Here is a 15,773-nt window from a genome sequence, read left to right on the forward strand (position 1 = left end):
TCTTCTAGAGTTTGTGCCATCAAATTTGGCGGGAGAAAGCTCGGCCGCTCCCTATGCCGTGTGATCCTGTAGCCGTCACGGCCGCTGCGCTGCCGGAACCTTCCACGTACGGAAGCTTGCTCCGCGCCTTCTTCGCACAACAGCTCACCACTTGTACGCCAGGACTGTCTTCGGCGTTCATATTTCTGTCTGTAGCTTTGCGTGTCCCCCTGATAGGCGGGCGAACGGTCTGCCAGCTCCGCTTCCAGGACTTCGCTGTGCGTGACGGGTCTCGTATAGGCCAGAGGTGCGCGATTAGTTGCTTATTGCCGGATATTATCCAAGATGGACGTAAATTCATACCTAAGCTGGCATTCAAGTTGTGATGGCTCGTGGTTCAATAGTTCTAGTCTCCACGGCCTACGGCACGCTAGATGACTTCCCCTATTTCTCCCACTTGTTGTGAATAAAGTTTTATCAGCCTCAGCCTCTACGGGAAACGAAGGTGGTTGTGACTACGATCTTTAGGCAAGCATGCCTACAAGCTTTGTATAGTAGCTCTATGTAAAATCAGGATTCATTGCATAACAAAACAGTGGAATATGTTTAGTAGAAATGACAAACTGAGGTACGTCCTTTCATGGCTTACCTTATTTAGGAACCAAAAAAATTTCCCTATGCAGCATCAGGATCATGACGTTAACCTTGACTGGTGTCATTGTTCATAGTTGGAAAAAAAAGATGAGTGTGACCATGATTTCGCATATAGGTTTGCGGCTTCATCCAATCGATGGGAATATTGGTGAATAATGTACTCCGAAGAAATAATGTCTTCTTTACACTTAAGCAGAGTAGCACTTCCTGGAATTTAATAATTTATTGACTTTGTTATTTGCGAGTATTACATCAACTTGCTATTTCAATCATAAATATGTTTCAGCTAGTTCTGTTTACCAAATATAAACGGTTTTATGTTTGCATTCATGTTGTTGGCAAAGTTCTGTAGTGGTACAAACCGCCAGTATTAATGTTCCTCCTGGATCCTTAGATAGCACCTCCTGCTTTCAAGCTTTTATAAAGTGGCTGTATCAGTGTGATGGTTAGTTTTATTATTTACAGCAGCACGAGTTTATTTTTGTGAAGTATCGGAAGCTATGTTTCTCCCCTTGCTTCTATTTAAAATACTGAATTCAATTGTTACTCAGGTTCGTTACATGCATTGTTATTTCTCATGCTTGAATTACCTTTATTTTTACAATTTACGTGACTTTTCGCTTCTGCATCTCAATAGTATACATTAAAGTATATAAAGAAATTCGTATTGTTATGCATGCATATTATTTTCTACTTGCGGGCGGAGCTAGGTATATCTTAAGCATTAAAGGGAGCTTTAACTCCAGCTGCAGTGAGCCTTGGCCAAGGTATGCACCTCTTAATTCACAGGTCATGAGTCCAATCCCGATCGAGGAAACTGCATAATGGGCACGCTAAAATGAAAAGAAATTGGCCGTCTAACTCGGCTAAATGGAATTAGACGCACATTAGCTATGTTTTGCTGACTTCTGCGTTGTTTACCGTTTGACTTTGGATTTTATTCTTCAAGATCATTTCAGCGATGTATAATCTGACGTTGTAGCGTAATGTTAAGTTTGGATCGTAATCACTAATCATCAGAAGTTAGAACCTTAATGCAGTGCAATGACATTAGTTTATACAACCGTATTCGATATAAGCTAGGCTGCGACATGTGACTTCAAAGTATAGAATAACTTCAATTTTTAATCACAATTACTAATTATCGCCAATTATTTATGACTTGCTGTCAGTGCAGTGAAATTATACTCGGCATTAGCTGCCAACCGATATACAACTTGTAGCTACAGCATGAATTTTATTCTGATACAGAATTAGCTAATTAGCAGTAATTAATTAGGACCTAGAACTATACCAGTGCAATTATGCTCGACGTCAGCCATCTAATGATGTATAACTAGCTGATGTGCGTAAAGTCCGTTTAATAGCAGTTATTAATTCACTACGTTTAATTAGGACTTGCAATTAATTGCAGTGCACTGAGTAGTGCTAAAAAACAGCCCAGTACTCGGATATCGTCGAGGTATTTAAAAATTCAGGGAGTTCGAATCCAGTATGGCTCATCGTATAGCCCACAGCATTGCATCAGAACTTAAAAATTATTTAAACACTTGAGACACACTGGTAACGCCAGCGAACAGCGCTCCCCAAAGCTTAGCAAGCCGATTCTTGCCTACCTCAAGATGGCCGCCGCAGGCTTCACCCGAGCCCATTGGAGGGTTAGGCGACTTCCACTCCAGCAGTTTTTTATAACCTCCTTAAACGCGCAACTTAGAAATGGTCGAACTTTAGCTGCTAGGATAGATAGCGAAAGAATTATTATTATATTTTTCGTTTACTCTCTATGTACCATCACAGACAAAAATGTGTTGGATGAGAATGCGTTGGAGAAATACGTTTCCGCCGCGAATCCACTTTAGAATTTTTTATAGTGAGTCCGCGTTCCAGAACCTTCATTCATGACAGTAAGTCTGAAGTTCAACGAGCTTGTAACCTTGAAACCCTGAGCTTGTAACCTTCAATTTTTCTTTGGCGAAGACATTTGCTCTTCGGATGTTCGAGAGCCTTTGAATGGGTACAATGAAATGCCTCGTTTCCGCAACGATGATAGAAAATGCTGGTAATCCTTGAAAGCGAAAAACAAATAGGCGCCTTGCAAACCCACCAGAACATTGACAATGCAGTCGACAACTTGGGACACAACAAAGGTACCCACAAACGCGACGATCCAAGGCGAACACATGATCATGGCAAGCCTTACAAAAAGAGCTGCGTGGTTGCGCTGTTGCGTGCTTCTTACTTCCTCAGCGGCATTTGGCGACAGTTCTCTTGGTCCTGAACCGGCAGCAGAGGATGTCTGGCGAATATACGACACCGATCTGAAGTAGAAAAAAAAACAGCAGAGCAAGAGCACCGCTACAGGTATGAGAAAATAGAGGATGAGACTCCAGAACGTCCCTATCCAGCAAATGGGATTGCCATAGCCTGGTGACAAGGCCGTGCCAGGCGCCGTTCGGTCCACGGTGTAAGCTGAAGCAGTGATGACGAGAGGCAAGCCCCACGTGAAGAGTCCATACACGGCCAGCTTACTGTTCTGTCTTGAAGAAAGCTTTATGGCGGTCAGATTCTTGCTGATGTCGTAGGACAGAGTGCACGTCCAGCAAAATGTCGACAGGAATCCGTAGTGAGTGAGCACGCCACCCACCACGCATCCAATAGACGAAAGTTTAATGCAGTTAGTAATTAGAAACAAAATATGTGTGAACAGCAGTGTAAAGGCGAGACAAAGCGTGCACTTGGACGAGAAATTGCGCGAATTCTTATAGGCGCAGAAGGCAACAATCTTGAGCAGAAGGCAGCCTATAGAGAGGGACATGCAGACCACGGTGAGGTAGTGTTCAACGTCGTAGCGTCTGGAAAGTTCATCCTCATCATCCTCGTGGCCCTGCGGGGGCGTCGTAGGCGTGTTTTCCAAGTTGACCCATGGAGATGGCTCTTTCTTATCCGCCTCGTGTTTAATGTAGCAGCGGCCACTGTATTCGGCGAAGCAGGTGGGTGTCCTTTTCACAGGCTTAAAAATTGCTGCCAAATTAGGTGGGTCACGTTTTCCGCCCATATCTTCTATATTTTCCACGCGTTCTGGACTGCAGGATAGCGCAGACAGGTTAGCTCCATTGCACATGGCACAGTATACGTTCTTGAATTCCACGCCAGTATAGTCTTCCACAGGTGCATAGTACATGTTGCATTTAAGCCTCCAATCTCTGGCGTTGTCTTGTGTGCATGTTGTGGTGAAATTGTTTGTCGTGCATGACCTCATGTAAAATGCCTGCTTATCTAATATTTCGCCTGGAATGTCCACCATTGTTTTATTCTCCGCTTGATACCTTGTGGTGTTCCAGAAAGTCGCATTGGCAGCGTCATTGTTGCAGAGGGCGCAGAAGCCGTTCCTGAAAGAAGAAAAAAGCAGAACGAAATGTAAATTTGAGTGAGTGCCTCGAAACATATGCCGGCAAAGACAGCATGCGTTGTGACTTAAGCCTAGCCGTATCAAAATGCATTGCTTCGTAGACTATCGCAAATTTTACAATCGAAGGTACGCTGTGGTAGTTTCCAAAAAAGAGAACTATGTGAATAGAACGAATCGCGGAGCTCATATAAACGACAATTCTATCATGACACATCACGATGTAGATGTTTTAGTGTCGCTTGCCATGAACAACTGCCTAGGCAATCCAATAAAGTTTGCCCAGACTGATTGCGGTGACTTTCAATCCGCCAGCTGTCGATGGAATAGGTTGGACTTCATTGCCGGGTTCGTTGTCAACTCAACAGCGGTTGCAAGGCTGATGTCACATAAGGCTGATAGGCGGAGAATGCGACACCGCTGCTTTTAGTCAAGCGTAATGTTGATCGCGCTGTAAATAATATTCGTAGAGATGAAAACAAGCCTGACCCCCAAAAAAGCATGGATTAACTTCTTTTTGCCTGCACACATATTTTACTCTTTTTTCTGTTATATTCGGATTCGTCACTACCCTTTGTGAGTTCTTGTACTTTTTCGGCGGGGACATGGATATATTTGATGAGAAAATTGTTGAGAATCTTAAACCAGTTCACGAGTGAAATACAATACCTTTTGAAGCAATTTTGTCTCTGAAGGTTTTCTTAGACGCAGCACAATCAGCTTGTCGCTTTTCTTATCATTCGTAAAAGCTTTTGAATCCGGACTACCTAGGCCAGTTGGCCGTGTCACGTGATCAGCGTATTTTCCGAATGCCAGCTTCCAGGGATGTCGTCCCGATGCAAAACTAGCCTAAACGTCAGCGCACGCCAATGCTACCAGCCAACCTGGTCACGAAATTGCCTCAATGGTCGGAAAGTTGGTTGACAAGAGTTCAGCGGAACGGCGACCAGTCCTCCGGCCTCCCTATATGACCGAAATTATTTTGTCCTCGGCGACCATGAACGTCAAGCCTATGATACAAAGCTGTATAGCTCCCGTAGTGAGCTGCGCAAAACATCCTCCACTTCCCCTGTAACTCTAACCATCGAAAGGATTAGTAAAATTTGTAAATGTGCATGAGACAAGAACGGGTTTCATGTTCTAGTAACGAAAAAAACGTTTCATTGGGTATGGCTGTTGAAATGATTATATTATGAAATCTCGGGAACTGCAGTTTCAACTGTAGATGTGTCACCATCTGAAAACCACCACGACAAATGGCTTATGTTTCACTATACTTCATCATCATTGTCAGCCGGACTATACCCCCACTGCAATGTGAAGACTTCTGCCATGTTCTTCCAATTAACCCGGTCCTGTGCTTGCTGCATCCAATTAAGCCCTGCTAACGTCTTAACCTCGTCCGCCCATCGAACTTTCTGCCTCCCTCTGCTACGCTTTACTTCACTTACAATGAAATTTGCTACCTTCAGCGACCATCAGTTATCCTGTCTTCGCAATACATACCCTACTTATGCCCACTTCTTAATTTCCACCACAATTTTATTAACCTGAGTTATTTCTCTGACCCGCTGTGCACGCCTCCTAACTTGTAATGTTGCACCTACGTTTCTCGTTCCATAATCCTCTGCGTTGTCCTCAACTTAGGTAGAATCATTTTCTTTAGCCTCCACGTTTTAGGCCCATAGGTGAGATGCAAGCCATAGTCTGCGAGTATTTGCCAAATGCGCTCCATCCCAATTTGTATTCCTAGTTATTTCTCTTTCATAGCCTGTATCTGCGGTTACTGCCTGCCCTAAGTAGACACATTCGCCCACCACTTCCACTGCTTTGCTACTTACTGTAAACTGCTATTCCTTCCCGAGGTTTTCGAACATTACTTTGGTCTTCTGCATATTTATTTTCAAGCCTACCTGTCTGCTTTTCCTGTCTAGGTCATCAATAATTATTTGCATTTCATCCCCCGAGTTGCTTAGCAACGCATTGTTATCAGGGAATCACAGATTGCTGAGGTATTCTCCATCAACCCTTATCCCTAACTGCTCCCATTTCAAGTCTGAGTACTTCCTCTAAGCAAGCTGTGAATAGCACTGGGGAGATGGTGACTCCTTGCCTAACACCTTTCGTTATTAGAATTTTGTTACTTTCTTTAAGCAGCACTGTGATATATATACGTATATATTCCAGTACTTTTACATACGGCTGCGTATACCCCCCCCCCCCCCCCCATCCGCCCACCCCCTTTTCCTGTGTGGCGGCGAGGGTGCTCTCCGGTTGCCGAAATGCCGGCTCGCTATCAGCGGATCACGGCGCGTGCATCCCAAGACGAAACGCACAGGCACGTTTTCTTCACTCGCTAGCGGCGTCAGCGCCATCAGTCAGTCGCAGCTATATTTTCGTCGCGCAACGTTCCTATGGGCTCACGCGCTGTCTCCCGCAACCTCCCGATAACTTAATTGCTCTCTTCATTTTTCCGACCACAAAGCTTCTTTCATGATATCCAAAAACTGTTAGTGGAGTGTTTCTTGAAGGAATACGTGTGCAAAATAAAAAAAAACGTCTTTAATTGTACATACGTGTCTTGCTCGAAATCTTTGCCTCAGCCTATCGAAAAGGTGAAACAGCTGATGAGCTGCGCTCAAATTTCGCATTAGGAAGTAACGTAATTGTCGGCAATTTTTTCTCCTAAAGTTTCAGTGGCGATACAGTAATGCGAACATACTGGTGTCGGCATGTAGGCTGGATTGTAAGGTGCTCAGACTGACAGTGCTGCTATCGTTTCTTTTACTTTGTTGCGAATAACGGAGATCTGTGGATAGGACCACAGGTGAGCATCCTTTTACAGGGTCTCGTTTCCTCGGACGTTGCAAAACAGGCACTGCAGTTTCACCAATGCTGTATAATCCTCCCCAAATAACGGCGATGTGTTGGAGACTGGGATTTGAATAAAGCAACTGTTGTGGTTCATTCCGGATGAAACTAGCTTAGAGAGCGTAAGCTCGATTAAGCATGGTCAGACACGGTTTACGGTAGAGTAACTCCTCCATGGCTGTCTGCGAGCGTCACAAAAATGCAGCGCGTGTCTGCTTCGTATCTATCTGCGAACCCCAAGTAGACCACACCCTGGCAACATTGTTCTAGGCAAAAAGGTGTAGACGAGATTTCAGGAGGCGAGCCAGATCGGCAGAGAGGGCAGTGGAGGGAAAGAGACTGGAAGGCTGTTTCATTGTTTCAGGCAATGCTGCGTATTTGTGGACATATGTACCTGTACGAATAAGTTTGGGAGGTGTGCGAAGTAGGGAACAAGCGAACCAGAAGTAGAAGTAGCCGACACTGCGCGCCACACGTGCGGTAGAGAAGCGAGTGGCGCCAGTTCCTCGTCCTTTATCTGAGGTCATTCCCCGAAAGGACATGACCTCCAGGTTCGGCATGTGAGAATTAAAGCTCCCGTTCTAAAAGAGTCTGTTTTCGAGTCAGCAACAAGGATTCTTACCTATATATAACGTGGTTGGTGCCAATCACAGGAATACGGTAGAAAATACTACGGAAGGATTCAGATTCTTCGCATTTTCGTCTGATGTCCTTCTCTGTCCATTCTGGCGGACATCCAACGACCATTTTCAGAGGAAGAGGTCTTACTGTGCTGCGGCTTTCGACTTGTACGCATCCAATTCGCGGAATGTCAGCCTCCGACAGTTCAGACAGGTGGACGTTCCAGCAGCAGTCACCAAAGACTTTGCAGTTTGGTGCACACGAACAAGTTACCAGAAATTCATCGTTCCGAAGAAAGCGAAAAAGGGGTCCGGGTAGCTGGAACATTCTCGGGAACTTAGGGTCATCCGAGCATTCATGAAAGTTTTCGGGGCACTGCAAAAGGTTCGGTAAGGCGCTGGGCGGGAGGTCCTGGTGATCGCTCGCAACCATTGTCCAGTTCAAGGGGCGGATATTGCCAACAGCAATTTCCCACGCTGAGACATACGCCGCTGTCCAAAGTGAGACGAACCACACCTTTCGTGAAATCTGCATCATTGCTCAATATTCCGGAAGTGCATTGAAAGCCAGGATCTGCGCAGAAAAAGAGCCCAGAGAAAAATACGTATCGATGGAAACAAAACGCATAGACGATCATGCCATATTCAAATTTTATTTGCGACCAGTAGTTGCGAGAAAGTCAGGGGAAAAGCTTCTTCTTTGGAAAGCAGCATTGACGGTAACAAAAGTAGGCCGGTAGAAAAAAAAAAACCTTAAATGATTATATGTAACTTAAAAAAAAAAAAAGAACAACGAATACCCCTTCTCCATGTTATGCCTATATTAGAAGAGGAATACCCAAGAGGATTAAGGGGAAGGAGGTAATCAAACAATGACTGGACACGAGTAGGCGAAATGGCATTAGCAACCAGAAACTACAATATGAATTAACACTTCGCGGAGTTGCTTGAAAGTCATTGATGGCCGAACAAGATTATCAAGGCCGTACAGTTCGTTTAAAAGTGTCGGTAACGAGTACAGCATCGGTTGTTGGCCATAAGTGGTACAGAATTTCTGAACATTCCAAGGCTTTGCTTCGCGGACATTATACAATGTTTTGTTTTGTTCTAACCTTGCGAGTCCGATCAGGGTGTCACCGTTTTTCATTATTCCAAGTTTGTATTCCAAGCACAGCCTATAGTTGTATATAGATTTTATTGGTATAATGTTGTGCGTCTGAAAACGGCCAGCGGTGGGATAAAAATATGCAAAATTACATGCAATGTGTACGACCCGTTTTTCTAGAACAGTAAGTTTGTTATTATTTTAAGCTGTTGTTGTGGCCCATGCGAGACATCCGTAGTTAATTATAAGCAGAACAAAAAGTCATAAAGTAGCATGTTAACAGTCATAGGAAAATTAAATTAATGACGACGCATGATACCAACTGTTCTAGAAAGCTTGCATATTAAGTAACCGATATGGTCGTTCTACGACGCATCGTCTCTAAATTATACGCCTAATGTTTTATAAGAAAGCACAAATTCTATCCTGGTACTGTCTAGTTCTATCAAGGGTAGCTCAAAATGTTTATGGCGGGGGTGAAACAACCCAGCTTTAGTTGTATTAACGTTATTTTGCAAATAGTTGCTTAAGGCGTAAGCGTTAATTTCATTTCAAGTTCTATTATATAGCTTGAATTGCAATTGTTCCCCTGCAGTTGTATTCTTTATCAGGACCCTTTGGAATGACTGTCCCTTTTCAAGAAAGGTGTGTCTGCACCGAACCTGGTTTAGATGTTGACTAATCATAGACCCCGCATTGTAAGCTGCTCCTGCTGCTTCACCTTTTTATTTTTTTTTTTTCAGACCACAGGATTACCCGTTCCAGGCTGATAAATATATACTGAAGAAACATTTTTTTTTTTTCGCTCCTTGACATACTTTTTTCTCATCCACCCTCCTCTTTCCCCCTCCCCAGCTGTGCTTCTTCGGTAGCAAAAGCGTATTTAAACCCCTGCTAGTGATGATCGCTCTGCCCAGACGAAGACAAGTCCACTTGTCGAAACGTTGGCTCGACCTGCGAGCTGAGGCTTCCCTCCCCTCTACTCTTGTTCAGGGTTCTTTCATACCGTATAATCATCTTCCTCTCGTTCTACCTGGAAGATCAGTGCTTGAAACGCATGGGAAAGACATGCTAGTATCATCTGCTTATATTATGAACTTACCATGTGATGAGAGCTATAGACTGAGAACTCTGTAAAAGCATTGCTTCGCATATAGCTCGAATAGTAATAATAATTATCAATCAATCAACCTTTAGTTATGTGCGCAGGAACAACCATGTGATCTTTGTGCTGCAGCCCAAATAAGAACAACAAATGCACACGCACGTTTTACACACACATATAGAACACACACACACAAAAAAAAAAGAACCGAGATCAAACGAAACATTGACAAAGAGTCAGGGAGAGAATGAAATCAGTTAGCATTTTTTTGTAGAGCACATCACTATATAACAATAAATAGAGTAAAAGACCAAACAACAGTCGTTGAGTATAGTAATAAGAAAATATACATAAAATAAACAACTATTCCAGGCGCAGCAAATGTGTGCTACCTGAAAGACAAGCTATAAATACAGAAAAATGCAATAAAGAAATGCTATTGAACGCTGGACAGTAAGTTTCGAATATAAAGTTTTAAAACAGTTAAATATAAGGGAGTATTGAACAGGAGAAAAGCAAAACTGAAGTAAATACAGGCTAGAAAGGAGAAGTTATATGTGATACATAATGTTTAGAGTACAACGCTTGCGAATATAATCCAATATAAATGAAGAGAGTGAGTTTTTGTAAATGTCAAGGTGAGGACAGAAAGAATTAAACAAATTCTGCATTCAGTCCTGATGGAAGCGGGAAAGCAGAAGCGAAGAAACTTGATATGGTCTGAATTCCCTCATGCTCTTTCGCGGAACGCGCAGTATGATATAGGCTATGAGCTGAGGGCACATAATGTGGCCGTGAAGGAGTGTAGAGGAAAATTATATCTACCCTGATACGACGGCAGTTAAGAGAAGGCAGATGTGGTAAGCTAAAGGAGTAAGTTCCACAAGGAAAGCGATATTGATATATCCGTAAAACCTTTCGCTGTACTCAGTCGACCTTGTCACAGTTCGATTTGCAAGTGCCATTCCAAGCAACCGACGCGTACTCCAAAAGCGGCAAGCATGGGGGCAGGTACAGCTTTAAGAACAGGAGTAGGGCACAGAACTCTCTCGAAAGCCTGCAGACGAAACCACGTGCGGGCATAGCCCGCTGAGCACTGCGTTTAGTATGAGAAGAGAAGCTAAGGGTGTGGTCAAAAAGTAAACCAAGCTCATTAATTTCATCAACCCTGCCTAACAGCACAGAATTCACAGAATAAGGGTAGAGAAAGCTATGCATTTTACGAGTAGAGACAACCCTAGTTTTGGAAGAAGTGAGGGTAAGACCATTTTTCGCGCACCAATTAGAGAAAGCAGATATGTCGGAGTGCAACAACAAGCAATCTTGAAAAGAATGTATTATCTTGAATATTTTTATATCATCAGCACAAATGAGAATTATTAAAGAGAGAAAAAAAGCTGGCCTAATAGAGAACCTTGAAGAACTCCACTGGTTGCAGGATAAACGAAGGAAGTCTGTCCATTGACACTGACAAAGAAGGAGCGATCAAGGAGATAGTTGCCTAGGAGGGCTACGAGTGAGACTTCGACGCCGGAGAGTACGAGCTTTTCAAGAAGTAGTGAGTGAGTAACAACCTCGCTTTTCTCATATCACAGTACACAGTGTCAACCTGAACTCTCTGAAGGACTGCTGCAGAGGCATACGTCATAAAAGTGACTAGGCTGGTAGAAGTAGAGCGACCCGATATGGAGCCATGTTGGTTGGGAATGATGACATGTTTGAGATGGAAGGAGAGTACGTTTTGCAAAGTTAATTCAAAAAGTTAAGAAGTTGCATATAGAAGAGAAATCGGACAATAGTTGGAAACATCAGATTGGTTTCCGGACTTGAAGACAGGAAACACATGTGCCATTTTCCACACGCGAGGAGAGGCAGAATTTTTCATAAAGTTATTAAATAAAACTGCTGATACTGGTACAAATTGAAGGCTTTTATTATTGCCGCTGGAATGCCGTGAGGACCAGGAAACAAAATTGTCTCAGACGCTTAAAACTCGCAGTTATCAACTTCTCGTCAAAAAGAACGAAATTAGTTGATGCACAAGATGGGAGGCTTACGGAATCGTAATGTGGAGATTTGTACACGGAGGAAAAGTTTTGAGCAAAACTGTCGGCAACATCCCGAATTTCACACCCGTGAGAATCAACTAAGCTCAATCAATCAATCAATCAATCAATCAGCCTTTTATTTTCTCTATATTAGAGAAGGGGACAGGACTAAAAGCTCGCAAGCTTGACAGAGGTCCTGATGGAGAAGTTGATACGTAAATCCGATGTATTAGAATGGTTGCGAACGTATCGCCAGGACTCACTAGGAAAATTCGAGGCCCTCCTGTCTAAGGACTCAAGATTAGAATCATAGTCCCGTTTGTATAAACGTTTGCAAATGGAACGCAAGAGGTGAAACTCATCTGCCCAATTGTCAAACCAAGAGCATTTCGCTTTACGATGGCACGTTCCTTAAGTTTTATTGCCGTTCTTAGTTCCCCGGAAAATCGGAAAGGAAACTTGCTACGAGTAGGCTTATGCAGAGGTATGTGCTGACGCACACCATTAAGAACTATTTTAGTGAAGGGACTGACTTGTTCGTCGGCATCACTAATTTCGTTCAAAAGAGACCAGTCGACAGAAGAGAAGAAAGTGAAGAGACCGACATAGTCGCCCCGTGCGTCTATGTCGGTCCCCGCCCGATCTGAATTAGTAAAACGTGAGGCAGAGACCGAAGTAGTATCTAGAAGGATAGGCTTAAACGAGTCAGTGGTATGTTGGAGCTCGAGACTCAAACAGTTTCAAAAGCAGTTTTCAATGAAATTGTGTTAATGAATAGAGTTAAAAGCTATAAAATCAGGTAGCATGTTGCACTTATTTCCTATACAAAGATTGTTGTGAGAAGAGGTCAATGAGTTAGTAGATAACTGAGTATTAAAATCGCCTAAAATAGTTTGTGTTTGCTGCGAAAGTTATAACATGTTCGATTGAGAGAAAAATGTCATCGTAGGTAGGAGGAGGCAGATTAGGAGGAATGCAGAAAGCTGCCAGTAAAAGTTTTCCACGTCAATTTAAAGTGAGCGCAAGCCACACACATTGTTTAACGGTTTCCGGATTGGAAAGTCGAACACAGTGCAGAGAGCGGCAAGTAGAATTGAACGCTTCCCCTCCGCTTTGTTTGGGTCCTGTTTCATGGTGGTCGCTTCGAAAAACGGAGTAAATATTAGTAAAGAAATCGCTGGAAAGGATATCACTTGACAGCCGGGTTTCGGTAACTACTACAGCGGTGTAACAACAGGCCAAAACGTTAGAAAAAAAAATTAGCTCCTTTACACCGAGGACTTCGGGCATTTTGATAACAGATGTCCAAACTAGGAGTCATTGCACTACAGAGTCAGTTCGGAGGAATGCAGCATATCGTCGTGGAGATTTTTATCAAAATCCTCGAAAATGCAGCCCATCGGTCATATCGAATGCTCGACAAGCTTATTGTACATTTTTTCATCAACGGCAAAAAGAAAGTTTGACCACACTGAGTTCTTTAACGTGCACTGGCATCGCACAGTGCACGGGCGTCTTGCTTTTCGCCTCCATCAAAGAGCGGCCGCCGCGGCTGGGATTCCATCCCGCATCCTAGGGCGCAGTAGTCGGGCGCCCTAACCACTTCGGCATTACGGTTATGTTTTCTGAAGTGCCAGTCAACAAAGTAAACACAGCCATAAAAATCACTATCCTACCTTGGGCTAAAACGATGTATTAAAACGTTTTCATATTTATCAATCTTTCGACCACATCCATCCAATGAGACTGCTCAGGCCGACTACGGAGAAGATCTCTAAGAAACGTTACAATTTCAATGAATTTATTCCCGACAGAGCATACATTATCTTCCGCATGCCTAAATGCTATCCGAGTTTTCTTGATGATGTGATGCTGTGGATGCCCAGCATCATGTCGTACTGGACCTCGTCACTTCGCACGGATAGAAAGCAGATGCCGTAAGTATTAATGGGTAGTTCTTTCCTTACGGTTCTTTGCAATATATCTCAGTGAAAAACAGGATCACAGCAGTCCATACAAACGTTATTGGTGGTCTGTGGTTTTTTTACAGATTGCGCAGTTGAGGGTCCAAGTTAAAAATATACCTTTATCATTGAGCCACGTTTTTAGAGGAAGGGTACCAGAGTGAAGCTTGAAGACAAGCGATTTGATGGTTCCGGCATCTTCCTAACTTTCTTTAGGCTATCTTGTCCTGGACCTTCACAATATATGGATCAGTATAACCAACAAGAAATCATATATGACACCCATCTCAACGCCCTATGATGAACATTTGCATCACTATTTAGATACGAAGCACCGGAAAAGTTATTCCATAACATAGCCGTCATACTGTGCTAGCGAATTTTATATATTGTCACGCTAATGACGACGATGAGGGATGGTGATGGTGAAGAAGAAGAAGAAGACGAAGCGTTGGTGCCTGGTGCGTCCTATTTTTCTTGTCTTGATCTCAGATCTGGCTACTGGCAAATTCCAATGGACCCTGCAGATAAGAAAAAAACAGCCTTCGTAACGCCAGATGGCCTTTATGAGTTTAATGTTATGCCATTCGGGCTGTGTAATGCGCCAGCTACATTCGAACGCTTTATGGACACAGTTTTGCGCGGCTTAAAATGGGACATTTGTCTTTGCTATCTCGACGATGTCGTGATATTTGGGAAATCCTTCCAAGAACACAATGACCGTCTAGTACGTGTCTTGAATTGCCTGCACAACGCCGCCCTAATTCTGAACTCCAAAAAGTGCCGCTTTGGAGAGCGCCAAGCGCTGGTGCTAGGACACCTTGTCAATGGTGATGGTGTAATGCCGGATCCCCAGAAAACTGCCGCTGTTGAGTCTTTTAAACCCCCGCAGACAGTGAAGGAGTTGCGCAGTTTTCTAGGGTTGTGCTCGTATTTTAGACGCTTTATACATCGCTTTGCTGACGTTGCTTACCCATTGACGTGCCTTCTCCACAAAAACTCTACTTTTAACTGGACACCAGACTGCGACGCGTCATTCCGTCAACTGAAGTTTCTTTTAATATCGAAACCCATCTTACGTCACTTCGATCCTACTGCAATGACAGAAGTACACACGGACGCTAGTGGAATCGGTCTTGGTGCAGTCCTTGTCCAACGGCACAATGAACGAGAGCATGTTATCGCGTACGCAAGTCGTACCCTGAGCAAGCCGGAGCGAAACTACACAGTCACCGAACAGGAATGCCTAGCTGTAGTTTTCGCTGTGCAGCGTTTCCGTTCATATTTGTACGGACGTTCGTTTACTATCGTAACTGACCATCATTCACTCTGTTGGTTGCGGAACCTTCGAGACCCATGTGGTCGCCTCGCACGCTGGGCCCTCCGGTTACAGGAATATGACTTTGCCGTGGTTTACAAAAGCGGGAGGCGTCATGCAGACGCAGATTGTCTTTCTAGGATGCCAATGGCCACGACTGGACCTGAAAGCGACGATTTCGACAATTATATATCGACCCTCGAGCCAGCGTTCCCCGACACGAATGTTTTCAAAACGGAACAGCAAAATGATACCAGTCTGCAGCCTCTCTTTGCCCAAGCCAACGTACCTACAAGCCGTTTTTGTGTGCATGATGGCCTCCTATGGAAAAAGAGTTATTCGCCTGTCGGCCAGCGATACCTACTCGTAGTTCCCAAGACGTTGTGCACGGACGTATTGCGTGTTATGCATGATAATCCAACTTCTGGGCATTTGGGATCGGTTAGAACACTCCACCGTGCTCAAGAAAGATTTTACTGGCCCAGAATGCGCTCGACGGTTGAACAATACGTTGCCAGTTGCAAGCAATGTCAACGCCACAAACGTCCAACTGCAACTCCGTCTGGCTTGCTGCACCCTGTGAAGACCCCGACAGCCCCGTTTGATCAAGTAGGCATTGACCTCGTAGGTCCGTTTCCGAAGTCCGTGGATGGAAATCGCTGGATTGTAATCTGCGTGGACTATCTCACACGTTACTGTGAAA

At 43.9% G+C, this 15,773-nt stretch overlaps 1 protein-coding gene across 2 annotated transcripts in view; it reads right to left on the bottom strand.

Moving 5' to 3' along the window:
• Positions 1–375: 375 nt before the first annotated feature.
• Positions 376–15,773, bottom strand: part of LOC146179171 (uncharacterized) — a 37,357-nt gene continuing 21,959 nt past the window's right edge. Inside the window, exons 1-2 of one of the 2 annotated variants that reach the window (XM_084578853.1) lie at positions 7,533–8,096; positions 376–4,022 (exon numbers count right to left, since the gene is read on the bottom strand). In XM_084578853.1, the coding sequence (XP_084434979.1) occupies positions 2,591–4,022; positions 7,533–8,068 (1,968 nt within the window). In that variant the 5' untranslated portion in view covers positions 8,069–8,096 and the 3' untranslated portion in view covers positions 376–2,590. Of the gene's footprint in view, positions 4,023–7,532; positions 8,097–15,773 lie in introns of those variants that run through there. The other variant, XM_084578854.1, reaches the window with a different exon arrangement.

Source organism: Amblyomma maculatum, chromosome 9 (genome assembly GCF_055883805.1).
Source record: "Amblyomma maculatum isolate TAMU_Amacu chromosome 9, ASM5588380v1, whole genome shotgun sequence".
In the NCBI taxonomy this organism is placed as follows: domain Eukaryota; kingdom Metazoa; phylum Arthropoda; class Arachnida; order Ixodida; family Ixodidae; genus Amblyomma; species Amblyomma maculatum.